Genomic DNA, 16,058 nt, shown 5'->3' with positions numbered 1-16,058 from the left:
GGGACATGCCGGCGGCGACGTTTTAAAACAGCCGCGGGGCTTCCCAACTGAGTCCCGAAGACAAACGCGGAAGTTCGCCTTTGACGTTTGTCTTCGGGACTCAGTTGGTAAACCGCGCGGCTGTTTTAAAACGTCGCCGCCGGCATGTCCCGAAGCCAAATGAACCCGGGTGGCCGGGCGAGCAGCGGGCGAAGGGCGGGTGGCCGGGCGAAGGGCGGGCGAGCCGGGCGAAGGGCGGGTGGCTGGGTGAAGGGCGGGCGAGCGGTGAACGGCGGGTGGCCGGGCGAACGGCGGGCGAGCGGGTGCTGGGGGGGGCTTCGCCCTCCCGCCAGCAAGAGGGGGAAGACCCAGGGAAGCCGCCCAGCAGCTGATCTGCCCGGCGCCATCTACGCATGCGTGCCCATAGAAAAAAAGGGCGCGCATGCGCAGATGGTGTTTTTACTTCCGGGTTCAAAAATCGCCATATAGCCCTTTCGCAATGATCGGGAGCGCAATACCCGGGGGATCACTGTAATACATTTTGGAAAATGTCAGCAATATGCTTTCTAAAATTAAAATAATAATTAATAATAATAATTTATTAGGTTTGTATGCCGCCCCTCTCCGTAGACTCGGGATAGTTTGGGATAATTTTAATATATCAAATTTAGTAGTTAATACAGTGATAGATCATAACATTTATTTTATGAAAGCAATGCATGACAAATAACTTATTTTTAAAAGTAATTTAGATAAATAGTTATAAGAAATTTCAGTGGTCATACCTATTGTATCAGCTTTACTAAATCTTCGTGTCACTACATTGTTCATATTTCCATTTTCACATAATTTCAGTTCTGTCAAATAAACTTCCACCTTGCAGTGCTTGACAAACATACCCTGTTCAACTACCTAGAAAATAAACAAATCAAAACTGAAAGGAATATATACATTCCTAAATATGAAATACACATTTAGATGTTCAATCTTTGTTTGTAATTAGATGCTTTATAAGCTATGTAAGGTTGTGAAAATTAGATCAAAATTTTATTTCTACTTTAAACATAGGTTTATAATGAAACAAACACCCTTTTCAAAAAAATTCACACTAGCAACATAAATAGCTTATTAGCACTAGAAACCAGCAATATTTTTGAAATTGGATATATTAATTTCATTTTTATTTAGGAAAGCAATCTTTATTCAACATAAATTACTAATAGCCAACAAAATGTGGAAACTGAGGTAAGCAGAATGTTCACAATCACCTCTTGTATATTTCCATCTGATCTTCTATGCTGTTACTGCATAAATCAGCCATGTAGACTGTCCTGAAAATAGCCATCAGCTTGGTATGTGATTCATCAAATAAGGCAAAAAAGGAAGTACCAAATAACTGCTAGAAATCATATGCTATAGCAACAGAATAAATGAATTCTCACTAGAGCAGAAGGGTATATTAATAGACAAATGTCCTTAGATTTTGAAAGAAAGCTGAATTTAATATATAAAGCTTGAACACCAAATAATATTTACATGTATGGCTACTAGTCTCCCAATAAGGTTGTATTTTCATAAAAAATTCTTATTATTACTAAAGTTATAGACCCTTGTGCATGCCAGAATTTCAAAGAAACATTACATCTGTAGCATCAAATATCATTTTCCTAATGGTTTTTATTGTCTTTTTCTTTAAGAAAAAAAGGGAAAATATTTAAACATTTAAGGTTTATATTCCATTCTTAACAAGTTATAGAAAAAGTAATTTACACTACAAAACATATTAAATCAATCACTATAAATTGTGATTAAATTAAATTAAATAAATTAGTGAAAAGTATCTATGAATTCTCTGAAGCCACTACAATCATATCACACGTACCCAAATACTTAAATGGCCTGCAGTAATCTTTAACTTTAGCAGAAATACAATAAGCTATAACATTCTCAGTTATGCAGTTAAAAAACTTAGCATTATAGAATACATTACAAAACATAATCTATGTATTATATTATAAAACATAACTTATTTTATCACACTTTATTAAAGATATTAGGATTAAATTATTATTGTCCTCAATAAACTAAATTATTTCAATCATCATCAAATAATTTCTGTATTTTAGCACTGAATTAAACTTTCAGGGTTTATATTAAAATCTTATTATATTTTGATCAAAAATTTAAATATGCATATGCACTCACATTTATTTCACTACAATAAATATTCACAGACAAAAATGATAAATTAAGAGGATTGGTTTTTCATAGCTAAATAAGTACACTTTGTAACATTCATTTTAGAATTTAAATCAGTATAAAGAAATATCGATATTTTAAGCATATACATACTTTTCTTCAAAACATAAGTTTATTAAACAACTATTGATTGCTTAGGATTAAGGTAATCTTCTTGCAGTGAATTTGTATGCATATTGGCAAAGGGAAGCTACCTCAAGAAATATTTGCTAGGGGGGGAAATCCAGACATATCTACAGTGAAGAAGATTGAAGAGATATACAAAAGTGGGAGGTGTTACAACTAACAGCACAGTCAAATAATTATATTAATAAAATGCATCAGCTATAGCTACTTCAGCTATATATCTTGTTACAACAAGAAAAAATCAAATGTTAATAAGACAGAATGCTCCATAGAGTCTGAAATGCAAAAGTTAAGTGCAGACTTAGAGGACCAGATAAGAAATATAAACAATAAAGTATAAATTAAATGATTAGATTGGAACTTGCTTTGCTGTACCAAGAAAAGAACAAATTTAGACTATCTGTAGAAAACTGCCAAAGAACAGGTAATAAAATATTTTAGGATTACTCAAGGAGAAACAAATGACAATGAGCCTAGGATGTATGAGGTAACTGATATTTTAATATAAGAAATACAGTAATACCTCATGATACGAACTTAATTGGTGCAAGGAGGAGGTTCGTAAGACGAAAGGTTTGTAAGACGAAACATTGTTTCCCATAGGAAACAATGTAAAGTCAATTAATCCGTGCAACCAAAAAAACCCCCCGCAAAAAAAACGGCTTTCCGCGACTGCTGGGAAGCCGCACGGCTGTTTTAAAAGGTGACAGCCGGCCTGGGGGGCTTCCCAGCACCCCCCCCCCCGAACCTCTCCTCTTCCCAGTTTGCTCTCCATGTGTCCTCAACCTTTCACGGAGGGTTTTCCACCTCTCCTCTTCCCAGTTTGCTCTCCATGAGTCCTCAACCTTTCAAGGAGGGTTTTCCACCTCTCCTCTTCCCAGTTTGCTCTCCATGTGTCCCCAACCTTTCAAGAAGGGTTTTCCACCTCTCCTCTTCCCAGTTTGCTCTCCATGTGTCCTCAACCTTTCACGGAGGGTTTTCCACCTCTCCTCTTCCAGTTTGCTCTCCATGTGTCCTCAACCTTTCACGGAGGGTTTTCCACCTCTCCTCTTCCCAGTTTGCTCTCCATGTGTCCTCAACCTTTCACGGAGGGTTTTCCACCTCTCCTCTTCCCAGTTTGCTCTCCATGTGTCCTCAACCTTTCAGGAGGGTTTTCCACCTCTCCTCTTCCCAGTTTGCTCTCCATGTGTCCTCAACCTTTCACGGAGGGTTTTCCACCTCTCCTCTTCCCAGTTTGCTCTCCATGTGTCCTCAACCTTTCACGGAGGGTTTTCCACCTCTCCTCTTCCCAGTTTGCTCTCCATGTGTCCTCAACCTTTCACGGAGGGTTTTCCACCTCTCCTCTTCCCAGTTTGCTCTCCATGTGTCCTCAACCTTTCAGGAGGGTTTTCCACCTCTCCTCTTCCCAGTTTGCTCTCCATGTGTCCTCAACCTTTCAAGGAGGGTTTTCCACCTCTCCTCTTCCCAGTTTGCTCTCCATGTGTCCTCAACCTTTCAAGGAGGGTTTTCCACCTCTCCTCTTCCCAGTTTGCTCTCCATGTGTCCCCAACCTTTCAAGAGGTGGAAAACCCTCCGTGAAAGGTTGGGGACACATGGAGAGCAAACTGGGAAGAGGAGAGGTGGAAAACCCTCCTTGAAAGGTTGAGGACACATGGAGAGCAAACTGGGAAGAGGAGAGGTGGAAAACCCTCCTTGAAAGGTTGAGGACACATGGAGAGCAAACTGGGAAGAGGAGAGGTGGAAAACCCTCCGTGACACATGGAGAGCAAACTGGGAAGAGGAGAGGTGGAAAACCCTCCGTGAAAGGTTGAGGACACATGGAGAGCAAACCGCTTTCGGAGACTGCTGGGGAGCTGCAGGGATGTTTTAAAAGGTGACAGCTGGGCTGGGGGGCTTCCCAGCAACCTCCCGAAGCCAACCCGGAAGTTCGGGTTTGGTGTTCGTAACATGAAAAAAGTTCGTAAGAAGAGGCAAATTTTTTCTGAACCCTGGGTTCGTATCTCGAGTTGTTCGTAAGACGAGGGGTTCGTATCTTGAGGTACCACTGTACTTGGTGCATATAGTTCTGTGTTCTGATACTAACAAACAAGAGTTTTATGAACAGTGAACAAATTTAAATTTTAGTAGCAGAACTAGTTCAATGTGGGTTGGAAAAAAAACATGTTTTTTTTCCTTTTAGGAGGGTGGGGAGTTGTTATAAACAAAGAATGTACAAATACTGTTTTTAACATTTCAGTGTTTTACTATAGAAGGTACCTTGCGTGCAATAGGTTCTTGACCTTCCAGAAGAGTATACCAGCTAACTAGTTTGTTCCATCCTTCAGTTGGTAAAAGAATGTAGTCCAGCTCATCAATAAGATGCTCTTTAAGAGATTGACAATCCCCATCTATGAGGAAAAAATAATCATGTTTACTTATGGCCAATACAGTACACGTGCTAAAACATTGAGATTACAATTCAGAATCTTTAAAAAAATGAATATATGATGGAAGTAAGCCAATTTCTGAATTACACTGTTTTACTCCAAAATATTTTTTATAAGAGATTCTTAGAAATATACTATTCTACTAATCCACAATATTTGGTACACAAAAGCTAACTGTCAATTCAAGTTACTGATACTTCAATTTAATCACTACTGTACTTTTTAATCTATCTTAAACTTTTACCGTAATTTAATTTTAAAATACGTTCATCTTCTATTTTAAATAAATTTCAGAAAGTGAAGTTTATTGTGCTTTTTCAATACAATATAATTTATATTTTTCCCTTTTGGCAGCAGAAACTTGCTTTGTGAAAATTCTGGAATATTTTAAAAATTCTAGAAGTACTAGTTAATTGCAATTAAATATTTGCTTCTTGGAGTTTTTCATCAAATATTGGAATCCCATGAATTAGGACACAGGCTGTGCAGTTACTAAGAAAACTACAAAAATAAATTATCTCTAAAAATAAAAAAGCAAACACAAGTAAATTACCTTTGAGAAGTCCAGAATTATCAATAGGACCAGGATAAACATTCTGATCTCCCATTTGATACTTGTCCCAGCTGTCAAATCCAACATATTTTTTCCACTGTTTGAACCAACGACTATCCACTAAATACCTTTAAAAACATGGTATATATATTATGAAATATATTATGAAACAATTCATAATAAACAATATATTATGAAACAATTTCACAAACCTGCTTGATTGCTCACATAGTTTCCCAAATACAGTATAGATGTATATCAGGACATCTGATTTTAGTATCAAAACTTTGCACATTTTTAATAAATAATTCTGGTGCTATCTTTATAGAAATCTATTTAGACATACATTTTTACATCCATCATTGGCTCTTAAGCAAATCTACATTTTGTAAAAATTTAAAAGAAAATACTGATACAGTGATACCTCGTTTTACGAAACCCTCTTCATACGTACTTTTCATGATACAAACCCAGTGTTTAAGATTTTTTTGCCTCTTATTCCGAACTATTTTCACCTTACGAACCCGAGCAGCCACCGGGATTTCCCTGAGGCTCCTCGATTCCCTTCATTTTTGCAAGCGATGCTTTGAATCCCAGCGACAAACTCCCCCCTTCCAAACTGCATGGGGAAAAGACTCATGGAGCTCAAGAGAGGAGAAAGGTGTGGGAGAAATGAGCAGGACAGGGTGGGCAAAAACGGGAGGGACCCATGGAGTTCAAGAGGAGAAAGGTGTGGGGAAAATGAGCAGAACGGGATGGGCAAAAACTGGAGGGACCCATGGAGCTCAAGAGGAGAAAGGTATGGGGGAAATGAGCAGAACGGGGTGGGCAAAAATGGGAGGGACTCATGGAGCTCAAGAGGAGAAAGGTGTGGGGAAAATGAGCAGAACGGGGTGGCCAAAAACAGGAGGGAAAGACCCATGGAGCTCAAGAGAGGCTCTTTTCGCCTTGCTTTGTTGGGACTGCCACCTCTTGCCATCTCTCAGTGTCCCTCCCGCTTTTTTAAAAAAAAAGCTTTAATGTTTTGGATTTTCCTAATGGGCTTGCACGCATTATTGGCTTTTCCATTGATTCCTATGGGAAACATTGTTTCATCTTACGAACTTTTCACCTTACGAACCTCTTCCCGGAACCAATGAAGTTCATAAGACAAGGTATTACTGTATATACTATTGTTTCACTTCTACTTAGTTCCTGCCACAGGTAGCAGTTAAACAAATTCAGATGTTTGTGTTTCCAAGACAAGTTGCTCAAATGTTTGTAGTGCAAATCTAGGTTCTCTGAATATATTTGAAATCAAATTAAACAGGTTATCCTCACTATTACTATTTGCCCTGCCAAGTTATACATTTTTTGCTTGCATTGTATGTTACTTTAATACAATTGGGAATTTGATGAAATAATAATAATAATAATAATAACAACAACAACAGCAACAACAACTTATTAGATTTGTATGCCACCCATCTCCGAGGACTTGGAGCAGTTCACAACAACAATACCTCACATACAGTTTAAAACCCTTATTATAAAAAGAAAACAATCACACAACCTAATAGACCATACATAAACCATAATAGCTAGGGGTATGTCCGTTTCCCCATGCCTGGCGACAAAGGTGGGTCTTCAGAAGCTTTCGAAAGACAAGGAGGGTGGGGGCAATCCTAATACCTTGGGGGAGTTGATTCCAGAGGGCCGTGGCTGTCACAGAGAAGGTTCTTCCCCTGGGTCCCGCCTGAACAGCATTGTTTAGTCAACAGGACGCAGAGAAGGCCAACTCTGTGGGACCTAATCGGTTGCTGGGATTCGTGCGGCAGAAGACGGTCACGAAGATATTCTGGTCTGATGCCATGTAGGGCTTTATCGGTCATGACCAATACTTTGAATTGTGAACGAAAACTGATTGGCAGCCAGTGCAAGTCGCAGAGTGTTGATGAGACATGGGCGTATCTGGGGACGCCCATGATTGCTCTCGTGACTGCATTCTGCACGATCTGAAGTTTCTGTACACTTTTCAAAGGTAGCCCCATGTAGAGAGCATTGCAGTAGTCGAACCTAGAGGGCATGAGTGACTGTGAGCAGTGACTCCCTGTCCAAATAGGGCCGCAACTGGTGCACCCGGCAAACCTGGGCAAATGCCCTCACCACAGCTGAAAGACGGTGCTCTAATGTTAGCTGTGGATCAAGGAGGCCGCCCAAGTTGCGAACTCTCTCTGAGGGGGTCACTAATCCCCCCCAGGGTAATGGACGGACAGATGGAATTGTCCTTGGGAGGCAAAACCCACAGTCACTCCGTCTTGTCAGGGTTGAGTTTGAGCCTGTTGACACCCATCCAGACCCTAACAGCCTCCAGGCACCGGCACATCACTTCCACTGCTTCGCTGACTGGACATAGAAACATAGAAACATAGAAGTCTGACGGCAGAAAAAGACCTCATGGTCCATCTAGTCTGCCCTTATACTATTTTCTGTATTTTATCTTAGGATGGATATATGTTTATCCCAGGCATGTTTAAATTCAGTTACTGTGGATTTATCTACCACATCTGCTGGAAGTTTGTTCCAAGGATCTACTACTCTTTCAGTAAAATAATATTTTCTCATGTTGCTTTTGATCTTTCCCCCAACTAACTTCAGATTGTGTCCCCTTGTTCTTGTGTTCACTTTCCTATTAAAAACACTTCCCTCCTGGACCTTATTTAACCCTTTAATATATTTAAATGTTTCGATCATGTCCCCCCTTTTCCTTCTGTCCTCCAGACTATACAGATTGAGTTCATTAAGTCTTTCCTGATACGTTTTATGCTTAAGACCTTCCACCATTCTTGTAGCCCGTCTTTGGACCCGTTCAATTTTGTCAATATCTTTTTGTAGGTGAGGTCTCCAGAACTGAACACAGTATTCCAAATGTGGTCTCACCAGCATTCTATATAGTGGGATCATAATCTCCCTCTTCCTGCTTGTTATACCTCTAGCTATGCAGCCAAGCATCCTACTTGCTTTCTCTACCGCCTGACTGCACTGTTCACCCATTTTGAGACTGTCAGAAATCACTACCCCTAAATCCTTTTCTTTTGAAGTATTTGCCAACACTGAACTGCCAATACAATACTCAGATTGAGGATTCCTTTTCCCCAAGTGCATTATTTTACATTTGGAAACATTAAACTGCAGTTTCCATTGCTTAGACCATTTATCTAGTAAAGCTAAATCATTTACCATATTACAGACGCCTCCAGGAATATCAACCCTATTGCACACTTTAGAGTCATCGGCAAATAGGCAAACCTTCCCTACCAAACCTTCCCCTATGTCACTCACAAATATATTAAAAAGAATAGGACCCAGAACAGATCCTTGTGGCACACCGCTTGTAACCTGACTCTGCTCGGAATACTCGCCATTAACAATAACTCTCTGATGTCTACGCTTCAGCCAGGGATTAAGTCCAATCTTCACTAATTTATCTATCAGCTCTTTATGTGGAACCGTATCAAAGGCTTTGCTGAAGTCCAAGTAGGCAATATCCACGGCACCACCTTCATCCAACACCTTTGTGACATAGTCAAAGAAATCAATGAGATTAGTCTGACATGATTTGCCTTCAGTAAAGCCATGCTGATTTGGGTCTAATAAGTTATTGTTTTTTAGGTGCTGATTTATCCTCTTTTTGAGTAGAGTCTCCATCATTTTAACTACAACTGATGTCAAGCTAACTGGCCTGTAGTTACCAGCTTCTTCTCTACTGCCCTTCTTGTGAATAGGCACAACACTGGCCATTCTCCAATCCTCAGGAACTTCTCCTGTTAACAAGGATTGGTTAAACAAATCAGTCAGGGGGGTAGCAATGACAGATCTGAGTTCTTTAAGAACTCTGGGGTGGATGCCATCTGGACCCATTGCCTTATTTATCTTTAATCGTTCAAGTTCTTCTAAGACATCGACATGGAATGGAGATGTAAAGCTGGGTATCATAGCATACTGATGATACCTCACTCCATGCCCTTGGATGATCTCACCCAGCGGTTTCATGTAGATATTAAATAGCAGGGGGGAGAGAACTGACCCGAGGCTCCCCACAAGGGAGAGACCTAGAGGTCAACCTCTGAGCCCCCCACTAACACCGACTGCGACCGGCCAGAGAGGTAGGAGGAGAACCACTGAAGGACAGTGCCTCCCACTTCCAACCCCTCCAGCCGGCACAGAAGGATACCATGGTTGATGGTATCAAAAGCCGCTGAGAGTTCAAGAAGCACCAGGACAGAGGATAAACCCGTCTTGAGCCCGCCAGAGATCATCTATCAGTGCGACCAAAGCAGTTTCCGTGCTGTGGCCAGGCCTGAATCCTGATTGTTGAGGGCCTAGATAATCGGCTTCTACCAAGGACCGCTGGAACTGGAGCGACACCACCTTCTCGACAACTTTCCCATAAAGGGAAGGTTGGAGACTGGACGATAGTTATTGAGTACGGCTGAGTCTAGGGAAGACTTCTTGAGGAGGGGGCACACAAGTGCCTCCTTATAGGGAGCAAGGAAGGACACCTCCCCCTCAAAGAAGTGTTGACAATCTCCTGGACCCAGCTCCGTGTCACCTTTCTATTGGCCGAGACCAGCCAAGAGGGATGGAGGAATCCAGTAAACAGGTGGCAGAACACACAGCTCCAATGGCCTTGTTCACTTCATCAGGTATCACCAGGTCAAACTCCTCCCAGAGAGATGGACAAGGATGTGTCCCAGGCCCCTCGACTGACACATTGTCAGCCGACATTGCAATGCAATCGGAGTTAAGGTCCGTCCGGATCTGAGCGACTTTATCAGTGAAAAACGAGTTATATTCCTTGGCACTACTCTGCAAGGGCTCCCTAGCCCCCCTCTGATTAAGAGCGGAGTGGGTCACCCTGAACAGAGCGGCCGGGCGGGATTCCGCTGATGCAATCAAGGCGGCATGATACGCGCATCTTGCCGACTTGCGTGCCACTTTGTAAGTCTTAATATGAGCTCTTACAAGTGTTTGATTAGATTTGGATTTACTTTTTCTCTATCCCTTCTTTAATTCAATTCAATTCAATTTATTAGATTTGTATGCCGCCCCTCTCCGAAGGCTCGGGGCGGCTCACAACAATAATAAAAACAATATAACAGTAAACAAATCTAATATTAAAAGAAACGATATATAAAACCCCAACAATTAAACCATACAGCACATACATACCAAACATAAAATATAAAAGCCTGGGGGAGGTGTCTCAGTTCCCCCATGCCTGGCGATATAGGTGGGTCTTGAGTAATTTGCGAAAGACAAGGAGGGTGGGGGCTGTTCTAATCTCCAGGGGGAGTTGATTCCAGAGGGCTGGGGCCGCCACAGAGAAGGCTCTTCCCCCGGAGCCCGACAAACGACATTGTTTAGTCGACGGGACCCAGAGAAGGTCAACTTTGTGGGACCTTATCGGTCGCTGGGATTTGTGCGGTAGCAGGCGGTTCCGGAGGTACTCTGGTCCATTACCATGTAGGGCTTTAAAGGTCATAACCAACACTTTGAATTGTGACCGGAAACTGATCGGCAGCCAGTGCAGGCCACAGAGTGTTGTAGAAACGTGGGCGAATCTAGGAAGCCCCACAATGGCTCTCGCTGCCGCATTCTGCACAATCTGAAGTTTCCGAACACTTTTCAAAAGTAGCCCCATGTAGAGATGTCTCTTCTGGCGTCTCAACTCCAGAAGCTTATTTTATATTGTAGCTGTGGATCACATGCACTTTAAGGAGCACCAAGTGGATGCAATGAGATCATCTGGAAAGTAGAATGGCACACTGTCAATAACTCTTAACACAAACATTTCTGGGAGCCCAGAAACAAAATGCAACTTTTTAAAGTAGATATCAACAGATATGTTGTGCACACCCATTCCCAATGACCTTTTGACTCTGAATCTGAAGCACAACACATTCCAATTTTCCAAATATTTTTCCCAAAGCCTGCCATGATTATTCCTGCCTCTCCAATTACTGTAACTACAGTATCATCACTTCAATACGAGATTACTTAGAAATGCTGAGGTGGATTTATTCTGCTTTTAAACCTTTGTTATTTTATTTCAAGCTTAATAGGCATTCTGCTATAATTTTAAGACTGGGATTTATATTAATTAAATAAGTTACATTTAAATTAAGGATTAGGATTAAACAGTTTTAAGAAATAAAGCATTTAGAAGATATATTTAAGATACAAATATAAGTGTTTTACAGGAAAATTGTTAAACAGATATTACAAGCAACATGCTTTTTATTTATAATGAAAGAAAACTACATGCCAAATTTCCTAGCATGTGGAGCAATAATATAATTTAACTTTATAAAATTATAATATCATAGCTGGAATGAGAGAAAATATAGAAAACTAGTAAGGCAAGATCATATTATTTCTCTTCCTAATGATCACAATTGCTGATATTGTGGTAATTCTAAATATTGGCAATTAAGATTCAGTAAAAGTACAACAATTGAAGTTTTTAAAAAGTTGCTCCAGAGATCCAAACTTGATATAGAAACAATCCGTATATAGAAAATACTAGTTAAAATTTGTGAATCTTTTGAGTCTTTAATACAATTTGTGAATCTTTTGAGTCTTTAATACCAAGTAAATGTAGTTATAATCATAAACTGGCTTAACCATGGGGATGATTTCAGTTAGGTAGGGGATACAATATATTGTATGCTGCTGAAAACAAGATAAAATTGTTTAAAGTATATTTCAAACTACAGATGCATAGGGAGTACAAAATGTACCACAACTAAAATATTGCAGGGTGCTGAATTTAAATAATCCCCTAGGTTAAAATCTTGTATGGTTATCAGGAAATAAAACCAAATACAGTGGTACCTTTACTTAAGAATTTAATTCGTTCCGTGACCAGGTTCTTAAGTAGAAAAGTTTGTAAGTAGAAGCAATTTTTCCCATAGGAATCAATGTAAAAGCAAATAATGCATGCAAACCCATTAGGAAAGAAATAAAAGCTTGGAATTTGGGTGGGAGGAGGAAGAAAAGAAGGATAGTCGCTGCTGAAGGAAGATGGTGAGGTGCGGGGAATCAAAAAAAATCCAAGGCTTTTTGAAGGCTTAAAAAAAAAAGAGGGACTCTGAGGCAGCGAAGAGGAGCACAGCCTCCCATACACCCGGTGAGAGGCTGCCTCCCATACACTGAGCCAGAGAGAGAAACCCAGGCAGGTGAGAGGGGGGAACCTCCCACTCATTTGACTGAAAGGCGGTTGCTGCTGCTTCCTAACCATGCTGAAGGGCTCCCCTCTCCTCTCGCTTACTTTGTAGCCAGCACGTTTCCTTCACTGTGGTGACTCCTCGGTTTGGTTGAAGCCGAGTTGATCCGGATGGGGTGAAGCGCCCCCTTTTGCCTTTCCGTGCCCAGATGCTCTGGGAGGCAACCTCACGCTGGGTTTATGGGAGGCAGTGTGAGGGAGTCACCACAGCAAAGTGGTTTATTCCCTCTCCAAGCGCCCAGAGAAAGAAAAACGTTCAGTTCGCTCTGGGCTGCCCAGAACAAAGGGAGTGTTTCTTTTCCTTGGGCGCTGGCAGAGGTTTATTCCCTCTCCAAGCGCCCAGAGAAAGGAAAGGGGTCGGTCCTCTCCCCCCTGCTATTTAATATCTACATGAAACCGTTGGGTGAGATCATCCAAGGGCATGGGGTGAGGTATCATCAGTATGCAGATGATACCCAGCTCTACATCTCCACCCCTTGTCCAGTCAGCGAAGCGATGGAAGTGATGTGCTGGTGCCTGGAGGCTGTTGGGGTCTGGATGGGTGTCAACAGACTTAAGCTCAACCCTGATAAGGCGAAGTGGCTGTGGGTTTTGCCTCCCAAGGACAATTCTATCTGTCCATCCATCACCCTGGGGGGGGGAGTTATTGACCCCCTCAGATAGGGTCCGCAACTTGGGCGTCCTCCTCGATCCACAGCTCACATTAGAGAAACATCTTTCAGCTGTGGCGAGGGGGGCGTTTGCCCAGGTTCGCCTGGTGCACCAGTTGCAGCCCGATTTGGACCGGGAATCACTGCTCACAGTCACTCATGCCCTCATCACCTCGAGGTTCGACTACTGTAATGCTCTCTACATGGGGCTACCTTTGAAAACTGTTCGGAAACTTCGGATCGTGCAGAATGCAGCTGCGAGAGCAGTCATGGGCTTTCCCAAATATGCCCATGTTACACCAACACTCCGCAGTCTGCATTGGTTACCGATCAGTTTCCGGTCACAATTCAAAGTGTTGGTTATGACCTATAAAGCCCTTCATGGCAACGGACCAGGTTATCTCAGGGACTGCCTTCTGCTGCACGAATCCCAGCGACCAGTTAGGTCCCACAGAGTGGGCCTTCTCCGGGTCCTGTCAACTAAACAATGTCATTTGGCGGGACCCAGGGGAAGAGCCTTCTCTGTGGCGGCCCCGGCCCTTTGGAACCAACTCCCTCCAGAGATTAGAATTGCCCCCACCCTCTTTGCCTTTTGTAAGCTTCTTAAAACCCACCTCTGCCGTCAGGCATGGGGGAACTGAGATATTCTTTCCCCCTAGGCCTTACAATTTACACATGGTATGTTTGTATGTATGTTTGGTTTTATAATAAGGGGTTTCTTAGTTGTTTAGTATTGGATTGTTACATGCTGTTTTTAATCACTGTTGTTAGCCACCCCGAGTCTGCGGAGAGGGGTGGCATACAAATCAAATCAAATCAATCAATCAATCAATCAATAAACAAATAAATAAATAAAAAACAAACAAACAAAATGCTTTGTTCGTTCTGGATTGCCAAAGCCTCCTTAAGCGCCACCGAAAGGCTCCTCTGGCAGCCCAAAAAATCCCAAAATGGCCGAGATTAAAGGCGGAATGGCAGGAAATTGGTCAGGCCATCCTGCCGCTCCCAAATTTCCTGGGAAATTTTTCCTGGCTCGGGTTCTTAAGTAGAAAATGGTTCTTGGGAAGAGGCAAAAAAATTCTTGAACACCCGGTTCTTATCTAGAAAAGTTCTTAAGTAGAGGCATTCATAGGTAGAGGTACCACTGTACTGATGTATATCGGTCTAAACTTTTGGAGGAAATGTAACTAATAAAAATACACATAACATTCAGCTATTCATTTTTTCTCCATCAAAGAAAGAATGCTGTATTTTTCTTCCTCAGATAGAATCTGTGCAATTATCTCTGGCCAAAACTCAAATGTATAAATACTTCCTATTGCCATAATACATGTACTCATTAAGTAATTTCCAAGCCAACTTGGCCTCATTGAATACTGCAAAATCAATAACTGTATGGTGCAGGACTATACAACTTCTGTTGGTTTAAGAATTGCAGCAAGGTTTCAGTGGATATGGAGGGTTGTACTCTGAAAGTGGACAGGAGCATACAGAGCCCATTTTGGGAGAGGACTTCAGGAATGTTAAGAAGTGAAGTATTTATTTCACAGACTCAATATGCTCATTTTACAAATGTAATAACATTGGCAAACCCAAAATGTACACATTTATTGACCCAGTCTTTCAGAAAAGAATGCATTTAGAGTTGCAAAAGGAATATTGGTGAGACTTTTCCCATTCCTGGTAAAGAAGTCAATAAACGGAAGATTAGAACCAAATATGCACAATCTACTGTTTTTCTATCTCTGAGAAAATATTTATGGCAATTTAAACTGTACCTTAATCCATAAATCCTGAAATATTAATCAGTTAAGGTTTAGCATATTAATACAGCAGCTTATAAAATCCAAATTTTATGTCTTTAATAAAACATTGATATAAATTCGGGTATGAGATCCAACAGCCCTTTTCTTTTCAACCCCCTAAACTGTTCTTAATTTAGACATCTTTTCTGATTTTGGAGCCAACCTAGACATTATACATGGGTTTACAGTAATTTCCCTTTAGAGACAAAATTAATGGACATAATCAAAACCTGCAGCAATGAATTCTTTTAACAAAAAATTACATTAAATATTTTCTAGATTCTCCAGAACTCCTAACATTTTGAATTATGATATTATTTTAAGTGCTAGAATTTGGGGATAAAAAATTACTCTCCCTCTACTTTTTCAGCATCTTTCATAATTTTATAAACCTTCATCTGACCCTCCATTGCTGTTTCATTCCCTTCCTTTCTGCAATCACTGTTATGACCATGAAATTAGCAGAATTCTGAAGGGAGTGGCAGGGGAGATAGAGCCGAGTGTTGTGCAAAGAATCGGGTAAGATATAAACCAAAGAAGTGCCCACAGCCCTCCTACCGACAATCCGTCCGGAGAGACAGGCCTTACCACGGAAGCTCCTTGGGAAACTACTCTGGGAATGAGAAAACTTGCTTGAAATACTCACTCGCCCCATTCCTCCACCTAGGACAGGTTGCTAGCAACCATTTGAAACAATGGGAGAAAATACCTGGCGGAAGCGGCCACCTTTGCCTGCCCGCAGCTGAGGAGTTAGCGCCATGCCGGCAGCGCGCTGAGGCAAAGCCCGTCATAGACACCGGAGGTGGAAAGGGGCGCCCGAAAATTTGGTCCTGGGATAGGAAGGCGTCTCCCATGAACAAACAAGGGGCTAAAAGGGCAGAAGAAGGCTGCCGCCTCCCTCGCCAAAAGGCGCTTAGGCAGGCACCGCCCGCACCTGTCACCGAGGGGGGCTCTCAAACATCCCCCCCCCCACCGTTCGCCATCCCTTCCTTT

At 41.6% G+C, this 16,058-nt stretch overlaps 1 protein-coding gene across 17 annotated transcripts in view; it reads right to left on the bottom strand.

The window, feature by feature from the left end:
- Positions 1-16,058, bottom strand: part of USP15 (ubiquitin specific peptidase 15) — a 230,599-nt gene that overhangs the window by 214,265 nt on the left and 276 nt on the right. For 14 of the 17 annotated variants that reach the window (XR_011559475.1, XR_011559476.1, XR_011559477.1 and 11 more), the window contains exons 2-4: positions 5,344-5,471; positions 4,621-4,751; positions 765-891 (exon numbers count right to left, since the gene is read on the bottom strand). Coding sequence is in view for 13 of the 17 variants with exons in the window: in XM_070755598.1 (XP_070611699.1) it covers positions 765-891; positions 4,621-4,751; positions 5,344-5,471 (386 nt within the window). In the remaining 4 variants the exon portion in view is untranslated. Of the gene's footprint in view, positions 1-764; positions 892-1,247; positions 1,312-4,620; positions 4,752-5,343; positions 5,472-15,774; positions 15,899-16,058 lie in introns of those variants that run through there. The other 3 variants (XR_011559478.1, XM_070755601.1, XM_070755602.1) reach the window with 3 other exon arrangements.

This window comes from Erythrolamprus reginae, chromosome 6 (assembly GCF_031021105.1).
Source record: "Erythrolamprus reginae isolate rEryReg1 chromosome 6, rEryReg1.hap1, whole genome shotgun sequence".
Taxonomy (NCBI): Eukaryota; Metazoa; Chordata; class Lepidosauria; order Squamata; family Dipsadidae; genus Erythrolamprus; species Erythrolamprus reginae.
The sequence above is the reverse complement of the archived record's forward strand: the minus strand, read 5'-3'. Positions and strand labels throughout refer to the sequence as shown.